General features: G+C 34.8%; 5 protein-coding genes and 1 long non-coding RNA gene across 7 annotated transcripts; 3 read left to right on the forward strand and 3 right to left on the reverse strand.

Annotated features, from left to right (window-relative positions):
• Positions 1-115: 115 nt before the first annotated feature.
• On the forward strand, positions 116-2,952 carry LOC140891900 (uncharacterized). Its single transcript, XM_073300570.1, has 10 exons — positions 116-315; positions 398-556; positions 643-826; positions 1,023-1,079; positions 1,168-1,238; positions 1,468-1,546; positions 1,651-1,710; positions 1,994-2,097; positions 2,167-2,227; positions 2,331-2,952. Exons 1-10 carry the CDS (start codon positions 194-196, stop codon positions 2,718-2,720), a joined length of 1,287 nt encoding a protein of 428 aa, XP_073156671.1. The 5' UTR covers positions 116-193; the 3' UTR covers positions 2,721-2,952.
• A 1,137-nt stretch (positions 2,953-4,089) lies between these two features.
• Positions 4,090-6,725, reverse strand: LOC140891216 (uncharacterized). The gene is made up of 3 exons (XR_012152454.1): positions 6,539-6,725; positions 4,553-6,375; positions 4,090-4,466 (listed from the first exon to the last, which is right to left on the reverse strand). It is a non-coding gene; the product is annotated as an uncharacterized lncRNA (long non-coding RNA).
• Positions 6,726-8,884: 2,159 nt separating this feature from the next.
• Positions 8,885-10,289, forward strand: LOC140892501 (uncharacterized). The gene has a single exon (XM_073301421.1). It carries the CDS (start codon positions 9,277-9,279, stop codon positions 9,757-9,759), a length of 483 nt encoding a protein of 160 aa, XP_073157522.1. The 5' UTR covers positions 8,885-9,276; the 3' UTR covers positions 9,760-10,289.
• A 4,953-nt stretch (positions 10,290-15,242) lies between these two features.
• On the forward strand, positions 15,243-15,997 carry LOC140887938 (transcription repressor OFP16-like). The gene has a single exon (XM_073295556.1). The coding sequence runs from the start codon at positions 15,340-15,342 to the stop codon at positions 15,937-15,939; it is 600 nt and encodes a 199-aa protein (XP_073151657.1). The 5' UTR covers positions 15,243-15,339; the 3' UTR covers positions 15,940-15,997.
• A 2,505-nt stretch (positions 15,998-18,502) lies between these two features.
• On the reverse strand, positions 18,503-20,460 carry LOC140887939 (small ribosomal subunit protein eS24z-like). Its single transcript, XM_073295558.1, has 6 exons — positions 20,358-20,460; positions 20,201-20,275; positions 20,052-20,093; positions 19,284-19,454; positions 18,880-18,966; positions 18,503-18,698 (listed from the first exon to the last, which is right to left on the reverse strand). Exons 2-6 carry the CDS (start codon positions 20,270-20,272, stop codon positions 18,657-18,659), a joined length of 414 nt encoding a protein of 137 aa, XP_073151659.1. The 5' UTR covers positions 20,273-20,275; positions 20,358-20,460; the 3' UTR covers positions 18,503-18,656.
• A 559-nt stretch (positions 20,461-21,019) lies between these two features.
• On the reverse strand, positions 21,020-22,879 carry LOC140887937 (COMPASS-like H3K4 histone methylase component WDR5B). Of its 2 annotated transcripts, none has more exons than XM_073295554.1 (3): positions 22,740-22,879; positions 21,585-22,335; positions 21,020-21,426 (listed from the first exon to the last, which is right to left on the reverse strand). In XM_073295554.1, exons 2-3 carry the CDS (start codon positions 22,230-22,232, stop codon positions 21,139-21,141), a joined length of 936 nt encoding a protein of 311 aa, XP_073151655.1. In that variant the 5' UTR covers positions 22,233-22,335; positions 22,740-22,879; the 3' UTR covers positions 21,020-21,138. The 2 variants fall into 2 exon arrangements, with proteins under 2 accessions (XP_073151655.1, XP_073151656.1); XM_073295555.1 differs by having other exon boundaries at positions 21,585-22,263; positions 22,740-22,779.
• Positions 22,880-23,609: the final 730 nt, after the last annotated feature.

Raw genomic sequence — 23,609 nt, forward strand, 5'->3', positions numbered from 1 at the left:
ATAATAAAGCAATAATTAGAAACAATGATTTCAACTTCAACATAATTAAATAATTAATCATGGCCCACGTCATTCCAAATTATCTTTAGCACCAGCCCATTACGGTTATTGGACCCGGAAAAAGCCCAAAAAGATTAAACCCCGGGAAGAACCCTAATCACCCTGGAGCTCAACGAATCCTAGTTCGGAGAAAATGGAGGAAGAAAGCCAGCAGAAGCTGGAAGCTGAGGTTGCTCCAGCCCTTATTTCAGTACATCCGGCCCATAAATCGATATCCGTATCCGTCGGGTCGGATATCCGGGTTTTCAATCTTGAGTAAGGGGAAAATTAGTGATTTTTTTGTTTATATGAACAATTCTGTAATGCATCACGCACTGATTCAATGTTTGATTTGAAGAGAACGCTGTGGAGTTACGCTGGTTGATGAAAATGGTGGGCATAAGGATTCGATTCGGGCAATTCGTTATAGCGTAAATGGGGAGATTTTTGTGTCAGCTGGAGATGATAAGCTAGTCAAAATCTGGGATACTGGTTCTTGGCATTGTGTTTGTTCCGTGTAAGCATTTTACTGAGTGTAGAAAAGTTTACGAGTAATCACAAATATTATGTCGCATTTTTTACTGAATTTCGAAAAATGATCAGGATTTCAGAAAAAAGAGTGACTGCTGTTGCGATCACCGATGATGGGACTTTTGTGTGTTTCGCGGACAAGTTTGGCGCCGTCTATGTTTTGGACATTGGAGACTGTGACAAAAATAGTTCGTCTCCAGTTCACAAGAGGGCGGTTCCCATTCTTTCTCATTACTGCAGCATAATTACCAGACTGGTATGGAATTTTTCATCAGCATTTATGTGTTTTCATGTAGCGGCTTAGCATTTGATATTTTAGCTGTTTTTAATTGTTGCGTTTCGTCAGCATGATTTGCTCTTTCAGTTGCATTTTTGCAATTGCTGTCTTCGTGTAATCCATTTTCTTGCTTCAACCGAGATTCACTTGGAGTTCAATTACATGTGTGATGCAGGAGATTTCACCAGATGGACGATACATTGTTAGTGCTGACCGAGACTTCAAAATACGTGTAAAACAACTCCCACTGCTTGTCATTGTGCCAGTATCCATCTAAATTTTTTGTTATTCGAAACCATTTCTTACAGAAGTTCGTACAGGTCACTGTGTTTCCCAAGAATCCCCTGACTGGAGCTCATGAAATACAAAGTTTTTGCCTTGGTCATACAGAGTCAGTTTCTTTCTTGTCCACTCGTGTTCTCATGTCAATAATTAAGTTCAACTTTTATGTTCTTCGTTTTTGTTGATTGTGGTGGTGGGTCCTGGATAGTGACATAGAGAGAGGTTAGTTTTTGTTTTGGGCTATGGTTTTGAAAGTTGAATATGAGTATGAAGTACATGTTTAGTTGTAATGAACTCCACTTCTGGCTTGGCTCTCATCCTCTTGTGCTGATTCCCAGATTTGTTTCCTGCCTAGCATTTGTCACCCCTTCGGATTATGAACGGGGATTTTTGGTCTCTGGAAGTGGTGATTCAACGGTGAGTTAGTTGATACATTGCTATATGAAAATTTGAGGACTATATTCCCAAAAATAACGAGCATTCATTTGTCGTGGGCTAACCTATTCATGTTGAAATTGCAGGTTCGCTTGTGGGATCATGCCTCTGGTTCGCTTCTTGATACCTGTGAAATAGGCGCTAAGGTAAGTTATATGCTACACTTTTTATTAAAGAAGTGTATTTCGTGATTAAAAATCACATTTTCTTAAGCTCGAACAACAAATTTAATCATTAATCCAAGCAAAGTATGTAACTTGTTGGCTTGGTTTCCATTGAATTTTCTAGGAAGGCCTTTTTCATGGTCTATTTTCTTGTTTTTGGGCAGAATGTTATGGCATTGGAGTTCCTAATGCCAGCTCAATGTCTCAATTCTTTCGGTGATAAAATATGAGCTTCATGTTTTGTTTAAATTCTCTGTTCTTGAAGGCAGGACTTCTACATTCTGATGGAAGAGAAGATGAGATATTGCCTGCTGTTACAGATATATGTGCAACTTCCAATGGTTCACTACTAGCAGTAGCCATTCAGAGGTATGTGATTTTTGTCAATGGTATTCTTTTATCTATTGATATTTTATAAAGCCTTTTATTTTACCAAAGCTTGCCAGGCGTAATGCTGTTACGATGCAACCACCTTACCCGGACCCTCACTATGATCAAAGTTAGTTCTTGATAGCCCCTCAAAATTCTTGAGTCACTCGGACAACACAGGAGCAAAATAATTTTCTCAAGTAACAACACCCTTTTTTGAAAATATTTTGCAGGTGGTTTCTGTTGAAGGAGAGACGTTTATTCCAACTAGTATGGGTGTGTCGTCTTTGTCCCCCGTGTTATGGATGGTAATGGGTGCATCCAGTTTACACGCGAGTGATTCTGAATCTTTGGTTCGTTTGAGGGCAATTTCTGGCTTCATTGCAAACAACACGGAACATGAAACCCTTGTCTTAGAAGATGCTGATCTACCTGGAGGAGAGGCATTGCTTAAAACACTGCAACGCAAGTTATCAATGGGAAAAGAAGCTTTCGTAATGGCTTCCGAGGCAGTAAAAACAGCAACACGGAACTTGTTAATCAAGAAAAATTACTCAGCAGAGAGACGGGAGTTAAGAAAGCGAGGTAGAAATGATAAGAAGGGTCAAACAACAGCTGAGTGATAAATCATTTCTGAAAATTTTGAGGTTCGGCTGGCTAACCTTGAATTTGGTTCAGATCCACGCAATGTTTTTGTGGTACATTGAGATATTGAACGAAAAATATGTGTTAGAATTTGGAACAGTTGTATTTACCGTAATATTTTGGTAAATACTTTGATGTCGATTTCTGGGTTGATCTTGTAATATTACTGTATTTTTATTTTTATTTTATCATAACAAAAATGGTATTTTGTTGGGACTTCATTGTGCATGTTCCATGCTTGTCTTGGTAAGCAGTATGGCAATTGCGACACAATAATTTATGCACAAAAACACTTATCATATCATTCATATGGTCACACGGGTCAATTTTGTGACATAGATTTTTATTTGGGTTATCCATAAAATTTTTATTTTTTATGTCAAAAATATTTATTTTTTATTGTAAATATGGGTAGGATTGATCCGTATATTCGGACACTGTTTCACAAAAGACTTACTCTAATTTATTAACAGTTTATTATCTGGATCGAATCATTTGCTCTCGTTAACTTGCAATTTTCTTTATGTTTAATCCAGTTTTTTCCGTACCATTTCTTATGTTCAAAATTCGCTGAATTATATCTCGCTCGATACTGCATAAGTATTTTCTATTATGAGATTGTGTAGATAAATATTATGATTATTAAAATATTTGATCAGATATGAAATAATATCGAATAAATGATAATGTATTTGATTTAATTGATTAAATTAGGAATAAGATAAAAAAATTATATAATATTATATTTTCGTATGATAAGAATGATTTGATTAATATTGACTAAATTGATATTTTTATTGGTGTAAGATAAATAATCCATTCATAAAATCACAATCAAACATTTGATAAGATTTCAAACATTACGGAGTCCGTATCCTCCGATGTCTTCAATGAACATCACCTAACAATGTGAAGTCCGGATCCTCTGCAAGGGATTCAATCCCAACAATGTACTTGGATTTTTGAACAAAATGGGATTTGGTGAGTTTGGGATAAAATAAAATTATTTATAATATTATTAAATATTGTTAAATTATCTAAAGAGACAATATATGAATATTTTAGATAAACGCTAACAATAAAGAAGATATTTTTAAAAACAAGTGATAACATAATATTTTTTTGTCAAATAATATTATTTTTAAGTATCAAATCCAATTCTTAAATAACATTTACCAAACACCAAAAATTTGAAATTCAAATCCAATTCTCATTTTCCATTCATCCAAACAGTGTAAAGGTTAAAGTATAACATGCTGTGGTTGATTCGATCAATAAAAAGATTTAAAAAAAAATTATGCAAACTTCTCCAAACCAACTTAAAATTCAGACTACCCCTTTTGAGCATTCGTTAGATACGCTGGAATTGGCACCATAATTTGGAACCAAAAATAATCTGTGTAGGAGGAATGAGGAACCTAGAGTTGGATGATGCATTTTAAGATCGTATATACTTCTTTGATTCAAATATCGAACAAAAATCAAACAGCACAAAGATGCAAGTGAGAGGATGAGGATGAGGCATTAGATAGAGAGTTGCATAGAGTTTGAAAACAAATACGTTCAACCGATTATAACCAAATAAAGCGCTACACCAAGTCAATGTTAACTATGCTACAGTTAGCTTAACAACGCCACCAACACGACTGTTATAGACATTAGCATGCGTGTGTCATCAAGCAGCCTCATAAGAAATGTCTTCAATCAGAGCTCCAGTAAAAGCACTGGTTAAAACATGAAAAATACCCATTAATACAAAGGTAAAAATCCAAAAAAAAAAAAAAAGGTGAATATAGTAAAGATTACCTACCTGTTAACAGCTTGGCATGATCAAACAATCTCCGGTGACAACATGGAACTGACGGACTACGTGGTGTAAAAGCTTAAAAGAAAGAGCTAAAATATCATCTAGGTACTGGAAACTTCGAGAAACGGGAAGAAGGAAAGCTTGAGAAAGAAATCTCATCATGGGTCGACTTTCTCACTTCTCGGAATATGTTCTTTGCATAAATATGCAGTAAAGCACTAAAGGGGAATCTACTATATTAATTTCCCATCCCGTTTTTCTTTTTTAAAAACCAGAAAAACAGAGAAACGGAAAAACTGCAGCTTAGCAAAGATGCAGAGATCAGAACTATTTCTATACTCTAAACAAACAAAGGAAGAAGCTGATGAGGCAATTTCAGATGATTATAACTAGAGAGACTAAATTGCAACCTGAAGTTGGTATTTGACTAAAGGAACTAAAGATAAAGGGCAAGTTCAATATGAAGGCTGAGGCTGGGTAAGAAGGAGATGGAAAAAAAACTGCACTGAACTGACAGGTGAGGTCTCTATAATATATACAAGCATGAGACAAGAAAAACTAAAACCTGAAAAAAGGGAGGAACCGAAATAAACAATGCAGAAAGGAAGATTCGCTGGAGATCCCAATTGATACTTCCAACAATGTGTGGCCTGATTCCAGCTAAATATATTCAGACGAGTGAGCCAAATATCTAATTATGCCGATCCATCAATCACTGAAATCAATCAAACCCTGCCTTCCATAGACTAAAACCACATTAAAAGATGTATCAATTTTCCCAAGATATATGGAGATGGACAATCAACCAGTCAATACAGCAGTTCGATATCCTCTGCCACCACTACTTCAGGAGGGGGAGCCTTAAGTGAATTCCTCATAAGAAGTTAGCACGCGGGCCTATCCTTATCATTCTATATACAATCTACCACTAACAGACTTCACAAAGTACACTAATTTTCATATTTACACGAGCACTAGTTGCTCCAAGTCTGTCAATTATCAGTTATATCAAGATTAAGAATGCGACGAAGAGTCTTAGTCGCAGTGTCAGCACTATCAAAAATATCACCATCCAGAGGGCTCTGCTCCCTGGTGGGGTAAGTAGGCAGAGATTTCACAGCAAAGAGCAAACCAATTTCAGAGGTTGAGGCATCCAAATCAAGGGAAATGGATTGTTTAGGCTGTACCGAGAACGTAGGTATAGGCAACGAGCTCGGGGGAGGTGAATTTGAGTAAGTAGGTCCAGCCCAACGCTCAAAGAAATGAAAATCATCATTCATCAGCCTTTTGTTGTCTTCGAACTTGATATCAATAGGGATTGGATAACTATAGTTTTTCCCGTTTCCTTTGGAGCTTTTTTGGTTTACTTTGTCAGACGGTGATGGTGTTTTGGGCGAAAAAGAAGAAGAAAAGGCCCGTTTGATAACAGGAGTGGCCGGGGAGTAAGATTTCAACTGAGATGGGAACAACCCTGATCCAGGCTGAAATGTTCTGCAATTAACTCCTCGAAAATGGCCGACAGGTGCCGACCCAAACGACCCACCTTTCGATGAGCCATTGCCACGGTTTCTACTATAACTCTGATGGTGATTCCTGTGATGAGCTACAACGACTACAGTCTCCATCAGCTCAGCCCAACGAAAAATCCTTCTGTCGTCACTGTATTTGGAACAAAACTGGATCTAAACCGGTCAGAAATTTTAAACCTTCTTCGCAACCTCCAAAACCTGATGAGAGCCCGATAAACCCAGCCAATATATAGAGCATATACGTAGAGCTACATGCATCCACCACAATCACACCCTCACCGTTCAGTTTCTTCAGATCTACAGCACATCACCCAAAACAAAAACAGAGCGAAATCACGACAACGACACAAAACATAGTTTTTTTTATATATAAAAAACACACAAATCAACAAAAAAAACACTGAAGATTCAGCATATTAAAGCTAGAATTTTCCAAAAAAAAAAATCACAGAAAAATTACCTATTTCTGAGTAAAAAACAAGTAAATGGTAGAAATCGAAGATGCGGTTTCAACTTCAGACTGAGATTATTTGACTCAACACATATATCAGCTATTTTACGCGTGAAAGGGATGAAGAAGCCATTAGAGAAGCTCGGATTCTATAGCTTGTGGAGTGGTTTATTCGGATTGAAAGGGAAATGATAGAAATCTGCGGATCTAAATATGAATCACAGTTGGCAGTACCTTGCGTGCTAGAGGGTGAATGAGACTTAATTTACAAAAACACCCCTTGCTTCCCGCCTACCATTTACCGATTTACCCCTCATACGCCGACTATCGGACAAAGATAAAATGCCACGTAAACCAACCATTAATTTACATAAATGTCTTCTTTTATTTTCTTCCAATAATTTAAGCTATGGGCCGCTTAATAAAAACAAAATTTTAATGTTTATTTAATTCGATCTTAATTCGAAAATTTAATTTTTTTTTCTCAAATTCAATTAGAATCATTTGGCTTTGCATTTTACTCAAAATATGAAATATTCCTGAACTACTCGAAAGTAAATAATCAAAATAATTATATCTTATTTTAATTTAATAAAATAACAAAGTTCGTGAACAACTAACAAACTATTTTCGTAATGATTATCGCACCGATTATATTTTTCTTTTCAAGTCTTATCGACTTGGCTATGATCAATAGATGGTTCTTCATCCCATGTCTTCTCCTTTTATGAGAATAAACATATGCATAACACCATAAGTATAAACTTTAAATGTAAAAAAAATGTGTGTGATTTCTTTAAGCTTTATTTTTCTTTAATATATAAACATAAATGGACTTTAAAAAAATCTCGAAAGAGGCTTAAAAATAGGAATCGGATTAGGACAAATATTTTTGTAGGAGGTATCAAGTAGTGAGTGAAGCTGAGTCCATTATCCATACAACTATACATGCTTTCGTTCTCACATTCCATTCATATGTTTGTTAAATCATCATTCCTCCGTCGACTAGTCAAGCTACTCAAACTCAAACCTATTCAAGTCTCAATCACTTTTTAAAATATTCCCAAAAAAGTTATAAATATCTTGATTATACGTATACCAAAGTAAATTTCTATAAAACTTTGATTAGGACTATTATTAAATTCTATCTATTTAAATTTTAAAAGAAATATATATATAAATATTCATTGTGGAGTTTAACTACGTAAAAAAAAAATTCACATGTTATTCGAGTGGGAAAAAATTTTATACCGGTCTCCTCGAAAGTTTGATCATGATCTTCATGTCAACACTTTTTTAATTGAACATATGGCACAAACTTTGCTCATGGTGATTGGGTAAACCGTTACCCAATGTGCACCATTATAAATAAAAAGAAAAAAAAAAGTATGTGCGTGATATTATCTTATTAATCCATCATTTAAAAAAAAAAATAGAATGAGGTATCGTTTCAAGTTACAGATTATCAATCATTGATAATTTATCTTATCTAATCTCAGGTTTATTTGATCATATTATTTATATTAATCAAATCATTAATTATTTATCTTACATCATTCAAATAATTAAATTTAAAATCTAATATTATCTTTAATAAATAATATTATTAATATTTTATTAATTTATAAAAACATTAATTATTTATCTTACATCATTCAAATCATTGAATTTAAAATATAATATTATCATTAATAAATATTATTATTTATATTTTATTAATTTATAAAAAAACAAAATATTAATTTATCGTCTTATTCAAAATCTAATCATTCGAATCAAACAAACTATTTTTATCAGTCAAATTAAATACTATGTTTATTATCATTTTTTATTTTTTTATTATATTAAATTATTTATATCTACGTTACAGTCATTTCTTTAAAATCGAATGGTACCTAAATAATTTATAGGAAGTGTTGATAAGGACAACAACACTATTCTGCAAAGTTTCTCATCGAACTTCAACACTTCAATATTCGATATTAATTTCCCTATGAAATTTCAATATTTAATTTGAATAATCTAAGATCAAGTGAATAGCTTAAACCATTTAAATACTTCACTATAAACATTTTCTTTATACTTCCTCCTAGCCATTATTAGACTTTGTCCTATTTTGTCTGTTTTAGTTTGTCTGAATTCTGATTTATGTGAACCCTTGTAATTTTTTAGGGGTAAGCTTCAAGCTTCTGTATGTTGTAGGTCTTTTGCTTAGTTGTAATTCATTTGCACTATAAATTAAAACATAAAAAATTCTATGAATTAAAAGTTATATCAAAACATTATCCTAACACTATTTATAAAAAATATACATGACACCAAAAAAAATGAAGTATTTTTTAGTATTTCTTTTGGTAAGTTAGCACTCTAAAAGGAGAGAATGAGATGAAATTGAGTGATCTTGTATTTCAAGCTGAAGTCTTTTTGTAAACAGAGCCAACGCTATAAATCGTCAGAAATCAAGGAAATTGCGAATTCAGTGAAACTCTCTACAGTTTAGTGCCCACTGTTTTCTGAGCTCTCTACAATACACGCAACTTCATCGATAAAATCTTCGCTTCTTCTCTCATCCGTTTCATTTTAAAAAAATAAAAATCCAATCTTTTTGTCAAATTGTTACTTGGGTTCTCTTGGTTTTCTCAGAGGAAATTCAATCCTGGTTGTCTGGGGTTTCTTTTCAGATCCAAGCTTTTTTTCTTGTTTTTACATGTGTATAATCTGAAAAAAATCATATAATATTTGCCCCAATGAAGGTTTACCCCGTACCAAGAAAGCACAACATCGCGCTGCGATACGATGTTGCATCAGTACTCGCCCTTGCTAATAGCTGCCGACAGAAGAAGCTGCGGCGGCTGCCCCACATATTCGAGAAGGTTCTGGAGCTGCCCTTTCACCCAGATGCCGACGTGTCGATCGAAGAAACCTCCGAGGCCCTCCGATTCATCGCCGCCACGGATGAGATCAGCGGTGACATCAGGGCCGATGCCGTTGAGATCTGCCCTGGAGTTACTAAGATTGTTGTAAGGGGAAACGGCGTCGTTGACTTGTCGGGTACTGAGTTGGAGATCGATTTGTGGCGGTTCCGGCTCCCCGCTTCGACCCGTCCGGAGCTCGTCTCCGCCGCTTATAACGGCGGCGAGCTGGTGGTGACGGTCCCGAAAGAGGCGGAGGAGGAAGAAGAAGATGGCGGCGGGGATATTGGAGGTGGGAGGCTTGTTTTTGTACAGTAAAAGCAATATCAATCTTCCTTCACTTCGTATTTGTCCGAGTCTCTTATCTCCTAGAAAGATCAGATATGTTACAAATTGCAATTTCAAAGCTTTCGGGGCTGAACAGGAAAGAAAAACAGAAGAGAGACTGAAAACAAAGCCTGTTTATGGTTATTTGAGGTTCTTGATTGTTTTCCTTTAGTATAATGAAATAGTATCTTGATTGAAACTGGAAACTGTGTTTCGACAATCGAAATTCACTCAAGTTTTACGAGGTCTCATTGTTTCAAACCATGAGTTTGGAGGGATCAATGGTACAACCATTAGTCTAGTATCTTGCTAGAATGTTTTCGATGTTTATCTTCTGCTACATGATTTTGTAATATTTCAGTATTGCACTGCATTGAGTAGATATCAGAAATGTGTTCCAATATAGAACATGTAGTATGAAATTTGTGCACAATGCTTCGCATCGAAATGTCTGTTCTACTATTCTTTCATTACTTTCTGCTTCTGCGAGTGGCTGTGAACTTTTACCCAAATGGCTAAAGAAATCTGGAATTTGAAACTTTTTCTTGATGAATGTGTTTTGTGGTTGATGGTCAAAGTCTTTAGAAGATTGTATAGGCCATTATTAGTATCTTGTCTTGTATTTTTCGGAAGCGCTTTATGTTTTAACAGCTACTTCACTGGATTATATGGTGCAGAGACTATGCAATGCCTCAGATTTCTTGAGATGCATTCAAAAAACATTTGCATGTGAACATTTGTAGCCCCAGTATGTGTCGTTTTCGTCCCACGGCCAAACAACATATGTATGGTTGTAATCTGCGTAATAGACCGTGCCTGTAGGTTGCATGTGTGATGGTTCTTGCTCCTTGCAGAGCCATGAAAATACTACAGACGTGGCTACTGATTATTAGCAGACTACATTACATACGAGGGTGAGAGTTGCGAGTGAAAAGGCTTGTGGAGACAAAGCATCATATGCCCATGAAACTTTTGATTATTTGTGACAAAGTACCAAATGCTTGATATGGACCATTATAATCGAACCAAAACCGATACGAACGGGGACGGGTTAATGTATTGGAATCTTGACCATTCTTGTTTTCCGAAAGTCTCTTTACTTACTATAGCCTTTATTCTTTGTGGATGGATGTTTGGTTGAGTTTATGATAGCACAATTAGTAGTATCTTAATACTAAATTCAATTATTTAAATTTAATTTCGACTCGTGGGGTTCATAAAAATATTTGAAAATTGCGTGATCAAATTAAAATTGTATCGTGACTTTGTGTGGATCTTTTGTTATGAGAGAAACATCACAGGATACTGTGCATTGAATAGTTTTTTGTAATTCATATCACAAGATTAAATATTTACACACATGAAATATTAAAATCATATCTATATTTTAATACACAATATCTTATGTTGTTTTTCTCTTCACATCATCTCATCTTTTTTCGACGTTGATGTTGTCACCATGGAATTTATAATCTTAATGAGATATGAAAAGGTGGTGGTGGAGCCTTTGGTTTGTTCTTTTTCTCCTCCATCGCACGTATGGACTCATCTATTCTTGTCTGTCATTCGACAAGATATAAAGTAAAATCTTACAAAATATTATTATAAAAAATAAAAAATTGAAGCAAACAAAATATGGAATTTCAAGATGAATATAATATCAGCCGTATTTAATTCATTTTTATTGGGGTACGCAAGCTTATAAGTGATGGTCTTTAATTCAAGAGTTAAGGCCACCGTTATCTATTTGAATTCTATAAAATCCGATCATATTAATGAAATAATTATTAATTATTTACACATTGATTGAACATATGACACGATAGTCTTGGGACCATTGTGATTAATTAATTATACATTAATCGATATTATTAATAATTTTTTTATTTGACATCTCATTTGGGCCTGGCAAGTCATATAATTTATATTTACATATTTTTTAGAGTGAAAAAATAAAATAAAATAAATGTAAATTTAAATTATATGACATGTCAGATGAGATGTCAAATAAAAAATTATTAATAATATCGGTTAAACTATTTTAAAAATGTGAAAATTTTCTAACAAGCTATAATTTTGAAAGAAATAAAGAAAAATGTTTATAAAATAGGAGGGAATGAAATATTTATGGTTTGATTATGTGTTCGATTTCAGCAAAACCAAAACCATCCAAAATTCCGTATCGAACCAATATAAGTCCTTATATTCACGATATTTAATTAATCTCATTTAAATTTTAAACTCTATTTTAAACAACACTTTGGGCCTATATATGTAAATTCGAACCTTCTACACTACAGTTTTAAAAGGGCCTAGAATTGGGTTACGATCGGATCACATTCACATGAGCCCAATTGTTAAAGATCTATTTAGAGATAATCCAATTGCGCAATGGGATTCGTCCACTAATAAAAAAATAAGTGCTTCACCTAATGTCTTTAGATCTCAACCATATTGGGTAGAGATTAGAGACCTTCAATATAGATATATTGACAAGCCCCAAGATTATGATATAGAATTTGTAAATAGCCAATAAATCCATTTTCATATTGGAATTTCAAATTATTTATTTCTTTGAGTGGACGATTAGTGTTCAAAGTGCATTGTTTCGAATATATATATATATATATATATATATATATATATATATATATATATATTCCTCGAAATGATAATAAATATCACACATTAAGCACATCTCATATATCCTCATCAATGAAGCAAAAGATGGTAGGTGAAATGGATGGGATGATCCCCACCATGTGTAAGGGAAGATGGTGCCTTTGTAGGGCTAGTTTTAGTTAGTTCAACTTCTTTTTTCTTTTTTCTTCTTTCTCCCTTTCTTGTTTCTAAAGCTTTGGAAATCTAGTACAAATTTGAAATATATAGTAAGAGGTAGCGTGCTTGTACCGATTTCCTTTTTCAATGTTCCTCAATTGGAGCAACTAAAAATTGATTTGTGATGGATTTTATTCATTTGTTTAAACATAATTTTGAAGCAAAATAGTGAAAGAGTGGGTGCCCTGCTAGCAAACTTGTGGCTGAAGGCCTTTATGACTTTATTTATAAACAATCTTTGTTTAATATAATTTACACTATTTATTGGCATTTACTTTATATTTTGTCATATTGTTATGATTGTGACGTATTATATGATGTTTAGATAAAGACCTTGAATATAATAGAGTGCATGTAAGATGTGATAGTGAATATGAATGACTACCATGAAATACATCTTATAATAACTGTATATTCTAAACCAGTTCCTAGTCAATTGAGCCGTCCACAATAAGGATAAGGATCGCTCGAGATTGAGACTAGCATTTGCGATGCCGAGTACCACGTTTCATTGGTATGGAACATAAAGATGTTCGAAGTATGCAAATGGATATTCATTGGATGGATGATCGAACTACCCTATTCGAACTTTCCAAGTGGTTTTCACAAATTGAGTGGATAAGTCTGTGGTTTTGGTTAAACACCATTAGTCCTTACTACTTGAAACATCATGGAGACTCTATATGCTAGTACTGTATTTTGACTCGTTTACCGACTCCATGAGGGTCATCAGGTGTCGAGATTGGGTACAGTACGATACATATAGGAGTCAATGCTTTGTTGTCAAGGATTCACCACACGCTTACGGGCGTGGATATCCTATGCGATCTGAGGAGATATTAGTGTGACAAATCTCTGGCCAGAGTACATGATGTGCTTTAGGTTATTTGGTTTACTAATTGCACATGCGATGTCATTATTTGATCTTCAAGATGTATTGCATAGTTATAAAATCTCGAACGACTCTCGATATACCAATGGTTGTTGATTCGATCGGGATATATGGTTGAAGGGACCGCACTGTACGCTAACTTAAACCCACTGGTTCTTGCAGGCACTATCAGTGATACCTAGGGAATCATGGGGCTATGTTGCTAGGCGCTCTTCTATGATTCGATGGGCAAGTCAGAAATTGTTGTTTCGAGTCACAAGGTGTTGTGAGCCCACGGCTAGCTGTATCCCTGAACCATTGAGGGTCACACAAGTAATAGATTTCTAATTCCCGTTGAAATAGTTAAATTTAATGAGTTAAATTTAGCGAACGAGAAGTAGGACTTCTTATTGATGAATAGAGGGAGTGAGATTTTCTAAAATGACATGGGAATGTCATCTTTGGAAACCACTGAATTCGGATTCAGAAAATTTATCTTGACTTTAAAATATGCAGAAAAGGTTTTTGTACACATTGGTAAAATTAGTTTATCAATTTGAGTCACGATGAATTTTATATTAATTTCTGAACATATGGGCTTTGTTTGTTAGGCTTGAACTTATGACTAACGGGCTGTAAGCTGTTAGCAGCTCGTGTTATAAATAAGTTATTCCAGTACAAAAATTAAAAAACACAACTCATAATTTTCGAAACCTAGAGTGCACTCTCCTAGGGTGGCCGACCCCTCCCTCCCCTGTTCGAAAATTCCAGAGTTGTTCGAGAGTGCACGATAGTCTTGGGGTGGCCGACAACTTTTAAAATATTTTATAATTTTTTTAAAAAAAATACTTTTATAAAAAAGTTTTTTAAATACGTCTCCATTAGAACCTAAATCTTTAAGATCAACGCAATAACGTTACCTTATTTTTTATTTTCTTAACCAAAAGCACGGACATTTTTTAAAAAATTTAATTTTAACTCCCCCTAAACTAAAGATTTTGTTTTGCTTTGCTTATTTTTTCACGTGACCCATGTGTTGAACCAAATCAAAGGAAAAATAAGTACAGGAATTCATATTATAGACCATACGATCGACGGTAATAGCTTCGAACAAATTAAGTAAAAAATATTATGCTATATGTACAACTAAAGTTAATTCTATATTTGTATTTGAAATTATACATTTATTATAAATGAAATTTTGAAAGAGTTTTTTCGAATTAAGTATAGAGATAATTTTGTAATTTCTAATCGAATGTGTAATCCTTCATTGTACATGCTTCATCCGTCCCACTCATTCAAGCTTACGTGTTTTCTATCAGATTAATGATGATTTTAATAAAATAAAATAATTATATGATCCCAGTGATATTAATTTAATAGAGGAAAAATGATAAAAGTGTATTAAAGATAATATTAGATATGAAAATTAAACTACATGATTGTGACTGATAAAAAAAGTAACCTAAATGAGTGTAACAGATGGAGTAGGTAGAACCGAGCGCTTGTTATTTTATCAAAAAATATAGTTTGTGTTAATTGTGCAACACAAATCTTTTAAATCGAACAACAGTACAAACGTCATGATTTGATCACTCAACCTAGTAAAGAGAATTATTGCACTTCAACAATCTATCTCTCAAATCCCAATAATTGCACTACTACAATCAATGAAAATCGAACTTATGACTTTGACTCTGTTATCAATTGATATAACATTTTTCAAAGAGGTGAATAGCTAATAAGAACCGAATGATCCCGGGCCCTTATTATCATATGCACTCAAATAAATACATGCCAACCAATCTTAAACAGTAAACCAACTAAATCTAACTTTCACCATTTTCTCTCCCAAATTTTCAATGCCAATGCCAAGAAACCTCAATCGCTGCCTCGCCACCATCAAATCCCTCTCTTCCACCGATCTGCCGCCGGCGGAAATCCATCCCCGCCGTCTATTCTCCACAAACTTCAACTCCCTCTACGACTCCACCGCCGACTCCGAATCGGAGTCCACCTCCACACCCGACTTCGCCACCGCCTTCGCCTCCCAACGCTTCTTCTTCACCTCCCCCGGCCGCTCCAACTCCATCGTCGACTCCTCCTCCTCCCTCGCCTCCACCTCATTCTCCACGTCTTCGAACCCGCCGGAGAACCCCGCGATCTTCGGCGGAAGCGTCGCCGTACCCACCTTCTCGCCGGACCCATTCATCGACTTCCGCCGATCCATGCAAGAAATGGTGGAGGCGCGTGAGCTACACGACGTCGACGCTAACTGGGAGTACTTGCATGAGCTTCTGATGTGCTACCTCTCTTTGAACCCCAAAAGCACCCACAAATTCATCGTCGCAGCTTTCGCCGATCTCCTCGTCAGCCTCCTTAAAGAGCCGCCGTCGCCGCCGCAAAAGGGTCGCCGGAGAAAGCATTTTTCCAAAGGCAAATGCAAGATCTCACGGCATTAGTAACACATGTAACCTTTTCATTTACAGTTCACTGATCATGGCAATGGTTGGATTCTCATTCAAGTATAATATATAATTTTTATCATATTCATCTACTTAATTAATTTATATTATATAAATATAAAATAATATATTATAATATAAAGATCAAAATTGTAAATGTTGACAGTTCATTATGTGCAGGACGATATTGTGTTTGGCCCCCCACTGCATATAATTTCCATCCTATTTCATCACCTTATCTTTTCCAATTATATTAATAGTTATATTATTATTATTACACATAAATGTAGTAATATTAATTTCTTTATGTTTTAATTATGGTCCAATGCATCTAATTTACGGGAAATTTTTAATTTCCCATCTACTTTGTTATAAATTCGATGGGACGTGTATAAAAAGACGAGTTAGGTTAGGTGAAATAAAAAATATATATAACTCTTAAATTAATTTACTCTGAAAACTCAGATTGACCTGACAAGTAAACTAGCCTGATTTGTATTCTGAAAGCGTAGGAGGAAAAAAGCTGCCATTATTGAAAAACATTTACTTAGAATAATTAATGTTCAGTTGCAACTGTTTTATTATAAATTTGTGTAACCATGAAATTCAATAGGACGAAAATGACTTCTATGACATACGACCATCTGAGATCAAGATTAATTCAAGATCTCAAATTTGGGATAACGTCTCATGTTTGATATATAATTGTTGGTTTTTTTTATGTCATGATCGAGATAGTATGGATAAATCATTTAGAAAAATCAACTTTTATATATTATAAATTTATATGATAACATATTAGAGATAAAGCAAAGTTAAAAAGAATTGATGCAACCACCGATCTCCTTTGGTTTCATTCTTATTTCATGAGTATACAATTTCAATTTAATCATTAGATTACTACATAGATCAAAAATATATATTTAATTGTTTGATTGATTGCAGGTAGATGATAAGTAAATAAGAACACTTAAGATTTAAAATTCTACACCAAATAATTATGATACCATAATTTAGGGAAAAAAATATATGCTAATTTCGTTATAGACACAAAATGGGTAAAAATGAAGCATAATTATGATGAAAAGTGAAAAAGTGTCCGAATTATGAATGTACTTGGATGGCAGCCGAAAACATAAATACATACATATATATGGGCTCATCATATTATTTTGTACGAACACTCAAAATTAAATTAAATTTCCCCACATTTCAGTCAAAGTTGAAATCAGTCATATCACGCAGCCATTTTGCGCTCGATGCATGGAGACAATTAATTAGTACTCTTTAAGACAAAAACACGTAAATCAGACATTTTAATTTAAAAGATTTTCACGTGCCATGCATTATCGAAGAAAAACATTAAAAAAATGGATTGGATGACTCGGCTTTGTACAAGCGGAGGACAAATATTTGGTTAATAAAGACAAAATATTGTCTCACAACACTTCTAATTACAGAAATTAAAGAGGGGAATCTTTAAATTGTTTTGAATATATATGATTTTAGTACTGAATATTGGTGTATTGGGCGAGTGGATCACATGGGGAGATTATAATACCAATAAATTACTATATAAATGGATGGTATAATATTGGTTGACTTGTTTCTCCCACGACAAAATGCTGGCCTGAAAGCCTGATGGCAGATTTTTCAATGAAGACAAGAGAGACTGCAATGCTTAATCAAGTCAGTAAAAATCATAGAAGAACACACACACACATGTGTGACATGTGTGTGTGTTTGTAATATTGGAGTAATTTTTCTTCTTCATTGAGAGTTTTTGAACTTAGAAGGTATGCTGTAAGGTTTCTAGCAAATTATGACGATTGGAATGAAAAGATTTGATTCTGGAAACGATGGTAATATGATTTGTTTGATCAGGCAAGAGTTGACTACTTATTAGCTTGAATTTCATTTTCATGTCCCGTATGAGCTTAATTTGAAGCATTAGGAGGAGTATTTTCAACAATCAACATGGTTCTGGCTAAGATCAATAATGCCCACGTTCAACAAATAGAGTGGCACACAGGCCTGGTTAAGATCGATATTGCCCACGTCTAACATAATTTTGGGAAGGCTTATGCCACTTGTTTTTACGATAAGATTTAAACATGGATATTTTGTATTGCATTAAAGCTTCAAGTTTTAACGAAATTTACGAAGTGTTTGGGAATATTTCCTACAAGAACTTTTGAGCTTTGGTTGTCAATTTGTCATGCTAAAATATTGAACTCTGGAGTCATTTGAAAATGGACTCTTTACTTTTTGCTGTCCTACAACTCGGCATTGGGCTGATGGTTTCTAATCATAATTAGTTTTTCCATCTTAATTGGGTTCAAAATTGTTCCATTTGTAAAGTCAGTTTGGGTGCTTCCCTGGTCTAAATCTCGGCACGCATATCAACACGTAGAAGTAACAATTTTAGCTCGATGTTAAGAGCAAGAATTAGTTAAAAACGTAGTCTTAGCAGAGGGCATGGTGTCGAGATTCCTTCATCTAATGCAATACAAATAAATCAAAAGCACAGAAAGAACAATAAACCAAGCAGAAATTTCAATGAAAACACAAAATTCAAGACTTTGATAGTAACCATCATAAAATGTGCACGTTTAACATTAAAGGAGATTCATCGGTTCAAGATTAGAGCGACAAAAACACAATGTGAAACTCTTCCAAACATCAAATTCTATGAGCACAAAATTGGAAGGAACTTATTTCTTCTTGCCAGCCTTGGCAGCGTCTCCTGCCTTGGTCTGCAAAAATATGGAATAATCATAAGTCAATTGGTCGAGGGATGTATGTTAAGAAAAAACAAGGTGGTTCTTTCCTCAGATAGAAAGTATTACTCTGTTTACAGAACATAACAGTATAATAATATTGAATAGCTAAATGCAGACAATACCAAGGATCTTGACAAAGGGAAGCACGACATACCTTCTTAACACCACGAATCTTTTTGGCTCTGTTCTTCCTTTCTTTCATTTGCTTCCTTGACTTCTCAACCTTGGTGTCGAGACCATTCTGCATTCAACAGTTCAAGAGGTTCTCAGAACAAAAAGATACAACAAAATATAGAAGATTTATGTAACTACAATTGAATACTGGAAGTTTTTGTATCATGATTCTCTTTTCTGGTCTTAAACACCAGTAAAAAGACACCAATATAATTTTATCAGTGATGAGTTCAAAAGGCAAAAAGAATGCCTGACACTCTTAAAACCAATATGCAAGGCAATGCATTCAATCAGAAAACTGCATGAATGAAATGACCATATTTTTTGTCATTCAATCAATAGGAGAAATCAACAGTAAAATAGTAAAGCGAGTAAATGAATTACCCTGATGAGTCTGTATTTTGGCTCAAATTTCTTGGCATTTTCGACGGAATCGTAGATTAAACCAAACCCAGTAGATTTGCCTCCTCCGAAGTGTGTCCTGAATTTGAACACAAAGATGGCATTTGGATCCTTTACCTCGTACATCCTCGACAATTTCTCCTTCAACTCAGCCTTCAACAATGATATTCGTAGAACCAAAAGTATATTAGAACATTACCGACGATTGAATCAAGAGGACCAAAACCAGGTCTTACAAAGTGTTGAGTACTTGCATTAACAAATATAAAATAAAAGTAACATAGAAACTAACACCACTTAGTATCTGACCTAAGAATAATATTTCATTGTTAATTCTCGACAAATAAAAGCAGAAGTAAAGCTGCTTAAACTAAACTGAGCACACCACCAAAGGTAATCTTGGACAATATTGTCTGACGAGGCGACAAATTACAAAAACAATGCGAACTTTAGGCTTGTCCTTGATCCAAAGCAAAATATAATCGAACTGCATTAGGAAGAGATGGACATCAATTGTGTCATTGAAACTGTATTGTCGCATCGCAGTCAGGTCGAAGTAAAACTAATCCAGTGTTCCCATTATCACATTTTTCGAATTAAGGCAAAAGAGCAACAAACAGATATCTTCAACTAAACCCTAGAACTGAGAGGCGTTGCAATCCGCATAACATAAGAGTAGCATGACTAAACACCAAAAAAAGAGCATTATATAACCAATAAAATGAAAGGAAACATCAAACGAGGCCATACCTTAGAAACATTAGGCCTTCCTGGATGCAACACATCAATAATCTGAAAAATTAAATGCCGAAGCAATTCCCCCAAAATTAAATAATATAGATGAAAACGAGATAAAATTTAATAACACAGGAACTAAAATAAATAAGTTCAGAACATACAAATTGTTTCCTGGAAAGCAAGCGATTAGTCATGAACTTCCTTGTTCTGATAGTTACTGCCTTGTCCGCCATTTCCTGACCACAAAAACAGCAAATCCATCAAATTTACTGAAAACGCAAACAAATGAGGAAAAACAGGGTGGATGTATGAGTTTACGCTGTCGTTTTGTCGGATTCACGCCGCCTTGCGCCGCTGCTCGTCGGAAGCCAAGTGGTGAGTCCGCTAGTGAGGCGCTTCTGTTTTCTGAAAGAGAACGCTGTGATTTAGGGTTTTGGAAATATAAGAGGGATCCTTCGTTAAATGGGCTTAGTAGTATTATTAGTTAATGGGCTTGAGCTTACTAAAGCTAGATTCATTAATTTTGCTAGGTTGGTTAAATTGATAGTTAATGGGCTTGGGCTTGGGCTTACTGAAGCAAGATCCATTAATTTTGCAAGGTTGGTCCATTCCAAAAATAATATATATCGTTTTTTTTAGGTGTACTTTGTTATAATTGACACGATATGGATTACATATCACTTGGACATTTTTGTTGAATTATATTTATTATTAATGAATCTAAAGTGTAATGTAATAACTTATTCAGGACTATCTGAGTTGTTTTGGGTTATAAAAGAATATAACATACATTTATAAGATTATTATTATTATTTTTTCGATAAACAACACACACGGTACAAGAAAACCACACATTCACTTCAAAAGTCATGGTATTTATAAGATTATTATTATTAAATATAAATTAATGTTTATAAATTTTTTGGAGTCTAATTTATAAGCTGACGAAAATAATGAGTAAATTGATACACATTGGGATATAGGGGACCAGAAGCTTTAAATTTCTCGAGAAAACAGAGAAATTACAAACACAGTACATTATACAATACTGAATTATTGATTAGCTTTACTCTTGTTAGTAGAGAGTAAAATACAAGCGTTATCCTTGAACCCAGACCCTCACTGTTCTATCATTATCAAGCCCTGCAGAAACAATCATATTCTCCAAGGGATGGCACGATACAGATATTACTGTATCAGTGTGCCCTTCAAGTTTTTGAACCATATTTTTACCCTGCAAATCCCATAGGTACACGCAGCGATCCTCCGACCCGCTGACTATATACTTTTCACCCGTCACTGAAAACGTTGGCATCAAGCAATATACACTGTTCGTATGACCTGCGTATATCTTCAAGAACTTTCCAGCTGAGTAGTTCCACAGCTTCTATAGTCACACAAGTAAAACAACACAATGTATTAGAATTCTCGCAAATCATACCCAAGTGACCTGGAAATTGTCTCCAAGAATCGTACTAAGCGAACTTTCAATATGTTCATCAAATAATGGAATAAAAACAAAAAACCGATAAAGTTGCAACTTACAAGAGTATCATCAAGGGTGGCTACAAGTATAAATTTCCCATTGGGTGAAAACTTTGTAAATGACACAGCAGGAACCTTATCATCAATAAGCGTCTTTAGCAAAGCTCCGGTTGCTGTATCCCAAATCTTACAGGACCCGTCATGACTTCCCGAAACAATCAAAGATCCATCCCTGTTAAAATTCACAGAGGTGACCGGCATCGAGTGCGCCCGGATTACGTGCACAGACTTACCGGTTTTAACATCCCAAACCCTAACCTTATCATCAAAGGAACCCGAGGCAATAAGATTCGACTGCGGGTTGAAGCTCACACAGAAAACAAAGCCAGAGTGGCCCTTGAGAGTTTTCACACACTCAGCGGAGCGTGCATCCCAAATGCGGAGAGTCCGGTCGTCGGAGGCGGAGCAAATGTAGGTGGAGTCGGAGGACCAGGATAGGTCATTGATGCCTTCGGAGTGGCCGAGTAATTGGGATATTTGGGCTAGTGTTTCGGTTGAATAAATGATAAGTGTTTTATCCAAGGAGGCAGAGGCAAAGAGCTTGCCATTATTGGAGAATCTCACGCATGAGACTGCACGAGTGTGGTTAGTGAGGATCTTTTTGAGACGGTATGGGAGGTGCGAAGGTGGAGCATCAAGGTTGGACATCACAGTGGGTCAAGAGAAGAAATCTCCAGCACTATTATCACAACACCAGGAACATTAGGGTATTGAGGACTATTTGGTGTGTTCACAATTTAATGAAAGCATCCTATTACATATGAATGGAATACTGAGTATTAGAAAGAAACCGAAACCAACTCCCAGAATTTTGAGATAAAGAAACTAATCAACAACAGTTTCATTTTTCAACAACTCCCTCAAAGATTAACAAAGACCAAGATCATAACACATAAAATTGCACAAAACTTCAATCTTGAATCGACCATGTAAAAAATTAACCAGCAACAACAAAATTATTGTAAATTGGAAACATTTGAAACTACCCCAACACTGAAATTTCATTACCAATTCTTCCCAATACATGATCGGGCAGGCTTAATTTTGCATTAGGCTACAAATCCAGATTCATCAAAATAAATAATCACCAGCATTTGCAAGATAATAATAAAAAAATACAAACAAGAAAGCGGGGGATTGAGATTATACACTTACGTAGATGCGAGGAGTTCGAGATTCGAGCGAGGGCTTTCGGGAATGTCTTAAGAATTTGGAGTTAATCAGAGAACGAGCTAAGCCTTCTAGGGCTAGACCCGACTCATCTATGTCGGGTAACCCATTTTTTGTTGGGCCCGGGTTAAACATAAACCATATAGTAATCCATTTACGCGGAATAAATAACACAATATTTGATCATAGTGCAATCGAGTAGAGTCGAGTCAAATCGAGATACTCGAATTCGATTTTATTTTGTTTACTCGAGCTCGAGTTAGATTATAGATTCGAACTACTTGAGCTCGAGCTTGGTCAAAACTCGACCCGAGCTCAGATCGAGTTTTGACCGAGCTGCTCTCGAGCTACTCATGAGTAACTTGACTCGTTTGCACACCTAATCATAATGCACTCTTTAATATTGGTTTCAATTTAAGTGTTTTTAATTTTTTTCCTCACAAAATGAATATATATATTTTTATTTATTAAAACTGATATTTTTATTTGCTATCTAGGTAAAAGTATTCGAGAATTAGACATTTTCAATTAATAAAAAAATTGAGCCCCTCCCTTAAATTTATGAACAAACATTTTACTTATGCAATAAATCAAAAAGGTCTAGAACTAATAAACTTTTGTAAAACTAGGTTGGACGTACATGATTTTGTGACAAATTGCAAATTATTATTATTGTTATTGTTGTTAATATTATTTTATTTTTAATTTTTACTTTCCAAGTTTATAATCATAATTAATTTTGAGTTAGAAGGTGCTTTTGGTTGTGATGGTGATGTATATACAAGATAAGTTAGGATTTGGCACGAATAAAGTGAGTTTGATTATGAATGATATATGAAATAGTGTTGTGTTGAT

The sequence above is a fragment of the Henckelia pumila genome, chromosome 3 (genome assembly GCF_033568475.1).
Source record: "Henckelia pumila isolate YLH828 chromosome 3, ASM3356847v2, whole genome shotgun sequence".
NCBI classification, from domain to species: Eukaryota; Viridiplantae; Streptophyta; class Magnoliopsida; order Lamiales; family Gesneriaceae; genus Henckelia; species Henckelia pumila.